Consider the following 11,681-nt stretch of genomic DNA (forward strand, 5'->3'; position numbering starts at 1 on the left):
TAGATGCAAATTCACTGGCAGTGTTGTGTAAAATCTGACGTCATTTTACAGGGTTTACATATTTTATAAAGTAATGTTTAGCATTATTAAATTAACAATCAGTGACTATTTCGAGATGTTATATCCCATCTTATGTCCCTTCTTAGTAGCATTAATTTCGGTATTTTTATGTCCACCTGAATATATATCTATGGCAAACATTTGAATTATTTCTAACTTTGCTCAATGTTACCCCTTTTTACGTTTTTATTTTGCCTTTTTGTGTTATTTGATTTGCTGCAGAAAACACAATAAGAGTTGCACTGAAAAGATGACTGTGGCGAAACACATTTTCTTTGGAAGCAAGGCAGCATAGTGAAGCTTACTTCTTTTGTGGTAATGAGTAAACTACTCAATAAGTGACTTTGAATTACAACCTACTGTCAATAAAACATTCATAGTGTGTCATAGATTGGTTCATTGGAATGAGCCTGTATGAGGCAATATTCCCTTATGTAAATCCTGCTTGTGTGTCAGATAAGGAGTTCCAGTATTTCCTGGATTGTTGCATGAGAATCCAAAGGCTCAGTTTAATTATTCATTACTATTTATCTCTGTTATAAATAAGCAAGGAATAAATGTGTGTGTGCATGGGCTGCTGAAAAACAATCACATCTAGCCACCTTTTTTAGGGCATATGTAGGACAAGAGAACATTAATCATGTTTTCAATAATTGGAGGCTGTGGGTGGAGTTCATGTGGCAGGTTGTGGGCCACGACCATCTCCCAAGCATCCACCAGATGGACATTCAGTCCTTTGAACATGGCCCTGAGCACCTTGTCACGCTGCAGCGAGTACCAGTCGCTGTTAGTGATTGTCTCATAGAGCGTCAGATTTTTTGGGTTTGCAGTCCGAATGACAACCAGTGTATCTGGAGCCCTGGACAGCAGCCGCACCACCGCCCTGCGGATGCTCTGCAAACGCCGGATGTAGACCTCAACGGGGAAAGTGCTGAAGTGCGACCAAATGCCAAGAACTACGACGGTATCGCTGCCTCCAGTCAAGCTGTCTAATTCGTTGGCAATATAGCGCAACTCGCTGATTGGGACTTTGGAAAACCTGATAGGAGGACCATGGCAGCGGTATGTCACCAAGATGTTGTTCACATAGTCTAGAGCCATATAAGGTCCAATTTTTTTCTGGCTATGCAGGTTAAACTCCTTAAGATCTGAAAATAATACAGAGAGAATGATTTAAGTTTCACTGTGAAAAAAATCAAATTGTTGCCAGAGAGGTTTGTGGAGCAGCTACCTGGTAGTGTTGCGTTAAAGTATTCAAACCACTGCCTGACGGTGGAGTCTCCGTATATATGAACCACCTTTCCTTTCAGACACTGAGTGATAGCTGAGGAAGTGTTGAAGTGAGGAACTCTGTGGCCACGTAATGCTCGCCACACACCGTGGAAATAATACCCAGAGGGTCTAGACTTCACAGTGCGCCTACTCACCATGGACCAACCTGAGAAGACGTTAAAAAATAAATAATAGTATATTTTTAACCAGCTGATAAGTCTAATCTTACTGTGGCAATCATGCGTAAGTTAAGCAAATTCCAGAGAAAAAAAGCCACTCTACCATCATACTACAGATGCAAGACTTCACACCACTATATTAGTTTTGGAACAGTTTAACCCTGTGGCCATCTACATGAAATCATGGCAGCTTTGAACATATCATAATCTGTCTTGATTGTAAACCTTACAACTCACCACATATGTGGATGTTGAAAACTTGCCTCAAACTGAAGATTAAAGAGAGAGGGTGCACTTCATTCAGCATTTTATCTGCTAAGTGCAGCTTGTGTTGTGATCAAAACATTTTGGAAACTAGTCAGAAAAACCAAAAACCTTATCTCTTGCTCATGGTTCATTTATGACACTCTTCTGTTGCAGCTACTTTTAAATTGCATCTGGAAGGTCCTGTTATAATCACTTACATTTACTTATGGACCTTAAATTTGTGCAGAGAGCACATCCAGTGGGAGATCAACTGGAACTGTAGTCACTGTTTGACATTTACAGGTTTGTGCAGGTGAATTCCTGAAGGACAGCTGTACTGTAACATTTTGGGAAGTCTGAGTATATCCACTGGAAACTGAACATGTAGTATGTATCAGCACACAACTGTGGGCCCACACACAGTGCAAAGAAAATTGTGAGATCAAGACAAGTTGTGTTTTGACACAGTTACGAAGACCCAGCACTGCAAGGGCACAGAACATGGCTTCCAGGGAGTGATCCATGTGTAGCAGTCAAGCTTCTGAAGGAGCACTGAAAAAAACTTCTTAGGGATTATCTCTCCACATGAACACTAACATCGCATCCAAAAACTTTTAGCTTACTCCATACTACTAAAAAAAATGTAAAAAATTGGAAAACTTGTAATTTACCTTTAGTTTTTGGCAAAACAGTGACACAGGAAGGTCCTGAAGCTGGAATGGAGACTTTCATGTTGACATCACTGAGGCAAAGCACACGCAACAAAATGATTTAGATTGCAGAGAACAAAACAAAAATACCCTTTTTTTTGCCCATTTACCATTAACACAAGTACAGACGAAGTTTTCTTCATATCAGAGTGTAAATAATTAGCTTTTTGGAAGAAAAGCCTCAAAACCCACTTTTTGCCTCGACTTTAGAAATTCCCCATTTAGGTCACACAGATAATGTGGCATATACACACCTTTGAAAAAGGGTCTCTGTGGTCTTGAGGTTTTTTTTAAGCCTTCCTTTGGAGTGATTGATCCTGGTATCACAACTCAGATTCTTTGGCTTGTAGCAGAACCACGGCTCGCCTGTACTGAGGTCAGTGTAGTTGCACACAGGCTGCTGGGTTGGACGCAAACATACGTTACAGACAGTAGTTTCATTGATGTAGCCTGAGCGGAAGAAGCTCTTGAAGTAAATCCTGTCAGGGTGTTTTCTGGTCAGACTGCGCAGCACTGTGATTGCCTCACTGGGGTGAACCAGTGTTACCTGGGAGGACAAAGAATGACATTCCTATTTGTGTATTTCCCTGTGGATTGGCATACAGCACAGCTAAACTTCCCTTAGATCATGATGACGTCATAATGATCATGCCTCGGCATACTGCTTATGACAAGAACAAATGGTTGAAGTTAAATATGCAAACCACACTTTTAGACATCATGTATATCGATGTATAGTGGTCATCTTATCAGTATTAATATGGTTTTAGTTGCTTTAGAAATCAACAAGCAAAAGAAGTACTCCAGGAGTGCAAACCGCTACCACACCAGTGCACTCTCTGAGTATTTATCTGTAAGGGAACAGAAATACATTTTATATATATACATTTTTTTTCTTTGTTCATTTTAAACATACTTTTAGAAGTTTGAAGATTTGACTATTTTCTAAGAAATAGAAGTTCAATTTGGATTTGATGGCAGCATCTCAAAAAAAATTGGGATAATGGAAAGAAAAGTGGAAAAGTGAGCTCTACTAAAACACAGTTGGATTTGGCAGTAATTAGATTAATGGGCAACATGGTAGTAACATATTTGGGTATAAAGAACATTTCAGAGAGGCCCAGTTTCTTTGAATAAAAGAAAATATGCAAAAATTACAAATTGTGGAACAATTTCAGAACAATGCTCCAAAATGTAGGATTGAAAACACTTAGCATATTTCGGCACCTACAATATATAATATCATCAAGCATCTTGGAGAAATCTCTGTAAGCATGGGATAAGGGGAAAAAATATTAGATAGCTATGACCTTCAGGCTTACAGACAGCATGCATAATTCTGTCATGGAAATCACTGTGTGACCCCAGGAACACTCCCAGAAATCACTCTGTGAACACAGTTCACCATGCAATTCACAAGTGCAGGTTAAAGATCTATCCTGAAAAGAAGACGCAACATGTGAACATGATAAAGAAACACCACTATCATCTCTGGGCTAAGGTCATTTGGATTAAGACAAAGTGGAAAAAACTGCTCTGTGGTCATATGAATTGAAATTCTAATAAAGAGGAAAGGAAACATGTTAGTAGCACTCCGTTCAAAAGCCTGCTTCTCTGATGTCAGGCGCACCACATTAATGCTATTGGAACTGGCAGCTTGCACATGTGGAAAAGCATCATCAGTGCTTGGTGGGAGGATCCGTTCTTCTACAGGTTTTACAGGAATATATGCTCCCATCTAGATGATGGCATTTTCATGGGAAGACTTTCATGTTTCAGAAAGAGAATGCAAAAGCAAACAGTGCATCTTTTGCAACATCATGGCTTCATAGTAGAAGAGTCACATACTGCTTAATTGGGCTACCTACAGTACAGACTTTGACCAACATTAGGAAAATAAAATGAGGCCTGTTAAGCCACTAGAATCCTATATCAAGTGAGGATGATACAAAATTTGGTTTCCTTAGTTGTTAAAAGAAGAAGAGATGCCACACAGTGGTAAACACGACCCAGTTCTAACTTTTTCAACATGTATTGCTACCATTAAATTCAAAATGACATTTTTTCTCCTTACAGCAGGACATTTTCTCAGTTTAAACTTGTTATATTGTTCTATTATGAAGAAAATCTTGATTTATGATATTTGCAAATCACTTCGTCCATACTTTTTTGGAAGTGAGGTTGTATGATGTATCACATAATATTGATGCTTAAAGTTGGTTGCAGTAAGAGTCATGCACAAAAATGTGGTCTCGGCTTTAGAGTGTGGCTTTTTGACTGGGTGCAGTTGAAGTTTTAACAAAGTTTAAAGTTAAACGTGACAAGTGCCAAATTAGAGCTAACTTCCATGTCCTTTTAGGACCTGAAACCTTTTTTTTCAGTGTTTATAGCTTGGCTTTCAGATTTAGTTCATTTTATGTCAAGTGTGAATTGTGTCTGATTGGTTAGATTCTGTTACCATTTCTGTGTTTTACTTTGAAAGTTGTCTCCTGTGTCTGAATTTTACTTCCCTATCCTTATTTTAATCGTTTGCACCTGTGTCTTGTTTAGTCTACTATCTTGAAATGAGAATCCTACCTTTGTCTGAAGATCATATTGTATTAAAAAGGAAGGTTGACTGAAAGACCATGATCACATTGAAATTCAGTTTTAGCATCACCTCAACCTCTGCGTTTCCTTCCCAGGGTAAATAGAACACAGCAGAATAGGAGCCATTGAGATGATCCACCACTTGCCCTACCACACCTGCACCAAGAGTCGGGTTATGGAGCCGGGCAAGTAAAACGTCTCCCCCAAATTTCTTTGGAAGCCCCTGGAAGTCGTACATTTTGATCAGAATCTCCAGGTTATCATCTTTGTGCCACTCTCCGTCTTCCCTCCCTGAGAGAATGGTGAAGCTGCTGTGTGAGGGATCACTGGTCTTGCTCAGGTAATGAGGAAATGGTAAAGGTGGAGTTTCAGGCCAAGCGATGGACTTTAATAGGAGGTGTTCTTCACGAGTCTCCTTAAGGGACAGTGGTTGGAATTTGCAGAAGTCATAATGTCTGTCTGCATATGAGCTATGGATGGTAGATTTCACAGTATTCTGAAAATGGGAAACAGAGAGAGAGCACAGCAGACACAAAAATCCATCAAATAAATGGCCAGCAGTTAACAAATTACAATAAAACGTTTCTCTTGAAATTGTATTTCCTACTTTCATGTCTTATTTGTGCCAATACAAATGTCTAATGATCCACATCTGCTTGATCTTCAATCTTCAGTAAAATTAATAAACTATTCAGTGAAGATGTCAAATACAAATGAGTGCACTAAACCCGAGCTTGTTCCAATATCTGAGTTACTTCAGGTTTGTCTGGGTTAACATTAACATTAAACTGACAGAAAGAGATGATTTACCATGAACATGCACTTTATCACAATGTTGGCTCTATTTAGGACAATGAGGCAACAAAGCCAGCCATCTTTCCAGACATCCATCCTACAGAACAGTTCCAAGGGCGTAATTTGTGGTCCACGGTCAATTCAATTGAATTTTATTTATACAGCACAAAATCAATACAAAAGTCGCTATACAAACAAAGTGCTTTATATTGTAAGATCGATCCTACAATAATACATATAGAGAAAAACCCAACAATCGTATGACCCCTTATGAGCAAGCACTTTGGCGACAGTGGGAAGGAAAAACTCCCTTTTAACAGGAAGAAACCTACGGCAGAAGCAGGGTCAGGGAGGGGCGGCTATCTGCCGCGACCGGTTGGGGAGAGAGAAGGAAGACAGAGATTAATAACAAGTATGAGTCAATGCAGAGAGGTCTATTAACACATAGTAAGTCATGTTGCTTGCCCGTGACTCATGGTTTAATTTTCTTTTGACCTGGACTTTTACAGTAAAGATTAAAAATACACTGCAAGAGAAAGAAATTATGACAAAACTTTCAAATTACATGGATGGATACTTCATCTATTTTTTTTAAACTAATGAGTACCTTCTGAGTAGTTAAAAAAAAAGATGGTCGTACTAGATAGATTTTTGTTGTTTTTCAACAAAAAAACAAAAAAAACAATGATGTTTGCACATTTTAACTGCACAATATTTTTGATGCAGCCCATATTATGGAGCATGTTAACCTTCTCTTCTTACATTGTGAATACAAATCATTATTCAGAGAGTGGGTTGTAACTGCTCTTCATTGATTGTGCTTACAAGTAAAGAGAGTTGGAAGCTATCTGGTGAGTGAGCTTCAGCGTGTCTCCTCAATCATAAGGGGGCAAACCTAAAAAAAGGTTTATGGAGTTACCTTGTCCTGGTAAAAGGGACAAAACAAATAAAACTTGAAGATTCTGTATATTGTTTCTCATTCTTTTGCTCAGTTAGTGTAGGTATTTAGTTTTACCAATGGGTAAATAGGAAATAAGACTTCCCCTCCTTACAGTGTAATTGCAAATGACTATGGAGTAACTTCTAGACCTTTCCTATCATATACGACAAAATACACATAATGGAAAAGAATTTGTATTTGACAATGAGAACAGCACAGTCGATTGTAATAGATTTGAAAACTTTTAGTAGTATACTGTGGATTTTAAACATTTTTACTGAAGCAATATTTAAAATAATTATTTGTGAAATATACTCCTATTTTGTTACTTTTTTCAAAGTTTATAGTTAAGTTGTCAGATTAGAAATTGTATTTTTTGTGTAAGAAGCCATTATGTTGCTATTTAAGGTGCCCAAGGCCATTTTGTACAAACATTTTTTACATGTGTTTCCACTCACAGTGACTGTGGGACTTCTGGAGAGGTGTATAATGTATGGAATGTGGGGGTATAATCACCAATCACTTTTTAAATTGGTTTAGATTTATTTGTTACATGCTAGGTGAAAGAATTACTCTCGTATCAGGACTGGTGGAAATAAGATAAATACACCTGTTTACAATGCTTCTTGGTTAGCACAGGTAGACATTTATTTGCCACATAGAGTTCACAGATCAATCCTTCACCATCATGTCTGCTGGTTATATTTACAACATTCCAGTTAAATACAGAAACCATTGGCAAGAAAACTACACTGCTAATTTTGAAATGTAAAAAAACAAAACAAAAACAATGCCTGTCATTAAATGAAACTATTCTAAAAACACAGTTCTTGAACCTTATCTCACTGCCTAAAATGATTTAAGTCCCAAATAAATGAATAAAGAGACATGCAATTAGTGGGGTTAGGTTAACTGGTGATTCTAAATTGTCCATAGGTGTGAATGTGAGTGTGAATAGTTGTCTGTCTCTATGTGCACGGTGCACCCTGCCTCCTCCCCAAAGACAGCTGGGACAGCCCTCATGACCCTGAATTGGACAAGCGTAAGAGAAAAGATGTATAAATGAATGAAAAAACAATTCCTCACCTCCAGGATGTCCATGAAATCTATCACGAAGCTTAAGGCAAACACGACCAAGAATAGGAAGATGCAGCCATACCTTGGAAGGCATGTGCAGACCTTTCTTTTATAAACTTGGAATTTCATGATCGATGAACAGTACTCATCTTTCCCAGCTCACCTGGTACAGGTAAAAATTAAAGAAAAAAAAAAAAAGGGTTGGTAACTATTTATTCAAAAAGAAAAGAAAAGAAAAGAAAAGAAAAGAAAAGAAAAGAAAAGAAAAGTTCTCATAAAACTTCTCATAAAACTTCTCTGGAATCATAGAAGATGATGAACATCTGCCAGCTAATAAACATGGAGTGATTTTTCATCAAAATATTTGAACGTTATAATGATTGCGGCCCAGCCTGTAAAATATAAATGAGCTTTCAACATTACTCATAGGTGTAAGCAGATATTTATTTATTTTGGCTGTTTATGATTATTTGGTACTTTAACCCTTCAGTACAACAGCAGCACGTTTTCCCTGCATTTAAAACAATATAAAACTAAAACAAGGAAAATGGTTCCTGTATAAACTACTGTGCATTTCCATATTCATCTAGGTTTTCACACACACGCACGCACACTTATGACAGCTGTAGTTGAATTTCACAACTTTGGGATAAATAAACATAAATGACATATGGTCTTATCCTAACAAATATGACCTCGTCATGTTTGTTTTTGCGGATAACTGACTCTAGTTATTGTAGGGGAGACCGGGGATAGTTGTAACGTGGGTCAGTTGTAACACTTCCAATTTCTCCAATCAGGGCTAAGTTTCAAATGATGTGATTAATCCTGTGCATGCCCAACTCAGTTCTGCTATCACATGTGAAAAATCAGCACATTTTGTCAAACACAAACAATTTAACACGAAAAAAAGTAATTTGTATGCCAAAAAGTAAGTTTTTCTACTTTATTTCAATTTCTAATAGCATTATCTGCTTTGCAGTTAAACTCATCAAACTTAAATTATGTTATTTGTATGTCTATGGGGATATATTCTGTGTAGGTCTTTAGAGCTAATGTTTTAGCCGTTGGCTGTAATGTTAGCTAGTTCATGGCTATAGGAGTCTGGGTCAGTTGTAACAGCAACAGTCTGGGTTAATGCAGATGTTACAACTTACCACACTATTACTTTAACTTATATTAAACAAGTTGGGGCAATGACATCAGCAGAGAGAGGTTCACTGGTCACCTTTGTATATGCGGTTAATGCCATTGGGAACAAAATTCCTCCACTGTTTGTGTTCCCACACATACACATTCCCACACTGTGTCAGAGATGGACCAGTAGGAAGTACTGGTAGTGGAAATAAATCAGGATGGGTGCAAGAAACAGATTTCCTCATCTTTCTGAAGCACTCTGCAAACCACACCAAGGTAAGCCATGATAAAAAGTAATGGAATTGCGATGCTGGTGAACAACTAAATTTTTTCAGCTTCATTGTTATGTTCAAAATTGGTGCAAGAGTTGTAGGTTATAATGCCCACTGAGCCAATGAGGCCAAACGCAAGGAAGACCAACCAAAATTAATGAAATATTCAGTTGCAGAAAACAGAAAATTCCATAATTTGTCTTTTTTGGGGGGTTGGAATATGTTCAAAAGCTAGATTTCTGCATTCTGTCACACACACACACACACAGCTACATAAATGGCTCTAAGTGCATTCATGTGTTGAATAAACAAAGATTACATGTTAATGTTTTGTTAGTACCCTTATTTCATTGTGTTACATTTCACCCCGGGATATGTTACAACTAACCCAGACTATGGGGTTAATTGTAACATTTCACTCTTTGTGTTTGAGGCCATACCATGCAATGGGTAATTGTGCTGCAGAGAAAATAGCTGCACTATTTAATAGCCGAGACATGTAAATACTTTGCATTACATTTTGAATCCACTACCTTAAAAGAGCTCCAATTTACAGACAGAAATGTCAAAAATGTTACAACTATCCCCGGTCTCCCCTACTTAAGTCTTTCTTAGCACAAAGCGTGACTCACAGGTTTGACGTGCTGCAGGACCTGATCTGTGCCGTTCTGGACCATTGAGCCTGCTGATTTCCTGGAGCTGGGAAAACGACACGTCGTACTGGGACCAAACTCAGACTTCGTCCGTCTTAACTGTTACTGATAGCTTTACATTGTATTTGTGTGTTAATATTTTAAATCCGACAGGTCGTGATTTCTTAATTCTTTCTCCACAGCACCGCTCACTATCGTTATTTCCTGTTTATGTGTGACGTCATGCGGCGCCACTTTCCACGCAGGAGGATAGAAAAACATGGACAGGAGTACTTCAGCATTGACTTGGATTTTGTTCTTACTTGGCCAGTAGTGTCAGTGTGTTTCTCTCTATACCCCTTTGCTTTTACTGAGTATTTTTTTTACTCTGTGGGATGGAGGATGAGAACGGCACAATAACTGGAAGAGGGGAGACTCTCCACAACCACGTTGGGTTCCTCATCAAGCACTCCTGCCCCCCCACACATTTTTACCTCTGAACATGTTCTCCTCCTACAAGGCCTTTCACCACCTGATTATTGTCGTGGCTGTACAAGAGAACATTTGCTCACTCTTTGTCACTCCTTATTTCTGGGAATTGCGTCCAAAGGCTGGCTCCAAAACCCCTCTAGATTATGGATGTCAAAAAGAAGAATATCCCCACACCTGGATCCTTCATCGGAAACTCTATGTGGAGTGCAACACTACAGGCCAACTTCAAGCCCATACGATACACTGAAAAAAGTCTAACATGCAGTCATTCATTCAATCTAATAAGTGCCATTCAAAACAGAATAAAATCATTGATTTGATTGTGAAACCCTTTCTTTTTGCATTTTAAAATACCACTTTTGATTTGGATGAAACTAAATATCTGTACAAAGGACACAACGCAAAGTTTTTGATTTCTCTCAAAACATATATTTCTTTTCATGTTGAACAGATAATATCTTTAATTTGAGTCAAAGTGATTTGCACTTGAACACGCCCACCAGAAATAGACCGGGACCCATTTTTATTCTGCATGGCTGCTGGAAACATCATGTCACATCTTTGATTAATTTCATCTGAAAATAAACGTAAGTAAAGCCAAGTGTGTTACAAAAGCTTTTATAATTTGTATTGCCAAAATTGCAGAAAATAACCCCATTTAAGCTGGGTCGACAGCCACCCCTAATTTTTGCATGATTGTAGCTGCTAGCTATAAGCTAGCTAGCTATCCTGCGCAACGTTAGAACTGGTTACCAGAAACCGACCATCACAGTCGGGAATACAAGTTAGTATACTGGTAAAAAACGGCTTTTTGCCTAACTAGCTAGCGTTACCACGATGCATCGGTGGTGGATAAAGCTAGCTAGCATAAGTTCATAGTTCATAACATTCATAGTATAACTCCGTGCTCCGCTTCGTTTGAATTTTTCTGGTGAGCTCGCGGTTTCTAGACACAAGCTTGTGTTTGTGCGCGCACGTTTGTCTCTCTTCATATAAATATCTGTGTGTTATGTGTGTGTACACCGAGCGCAAAAGATAATTATTAATGTGCATGATTTAGAGACAGAAATAACAAGCCAGCATATAAGATCAATGACATAAGACTAATTCCTTCAATTGACTTTCAGGCGCGGCTCGGAAAAATGTGCATTTTCTGAAGAAATTTTAATTTTAACAGCAAAAAATTGACCCTATGCCAAACTTAGTCGCTAATGGCTGGTCTGTAGACTGTTTGGTATGTCATGTTACGTATTTCTTGGTTTTTCTATGTAATGTGTTTT

At 38.2% G+C, this 11,681-nt stretch overlaps 1 protein-coding gene across 1 annotated transcript; it reads right to left on the reverse strand.

The window, feature by feature from the left end:
• Positions 1 to 627: 627 nt before the first annotated feature.
• Positions 628 to 10,118, reverse strand: LOC146614503 (NXPE family member 3-like). The gene is made up of 7 exons (XM_085375797.1): positions 9,910 to 10,118; positions 7,878 to 8,031; positions 5,127 to 5,552; positions 2,722 to 3,014; positions 2,429 to 2,499; positions 1,292 to 1,498; positions 628 to 1,208 (listed from the first exon to the last, which is right to left on the reverse strand). Exons 2-7 carry the CDS (start codon positions 7,995 to 7,997, stop codon positions 655 to 657), a joined length of 1,671 nt encoding a protein of 556 aa, XP_085231923.1. The 5' UTR covers positions 7,998 to 8,031; positions 9,910 to 10,118; the 3' UTR covers positions 628 to 654.
• Positions 10,119 to 11,681: the final 1,563 nt, after the last annotated feature.

Source organism: Diplotaxodon limnothrissa, linkage group LG17 (assembly GCF_057381915.1).
Source record: "Diplotaxodon limnothrissa isolate DT_005_m linkage group LG17, D_limnothrissa_male_GT1.1, whole genome shotgun sequence".
In the NCBI taxonomy this organism is placed as follows: Eukaryota; Metazoa; Chordata; class Actinopteri; order Cichliformes; family Cichlidae; genus Diplotaxodon; species Diplotaxodon limnothrissa.

Bases quoted from the DNA above. Each gene is read 5' to 3' on its own strand.
- LOC146614503 (XM_085375797.1), bottom strand. From the start codon at position 7,997: ATGAAATTCCAAGTTTATAAAAGAAAGGTCTGCACATGCCTTCCAAGG. The intron at 3,015-5,126 runs GTGATGCTAAAA...TTGTCCTCCCAG, and splicing joins AAGGAAACGCAGAGGTTGAG to GTAACACTGGTTCACCCCAG. The intron at 2,500-2,721 runs GTGTGTATATGC...GCTTTGCCTCAG, and splicing joins ACAGAGACCCTTTTTCAAAG to TGATGTCAACATGAAAGTCT.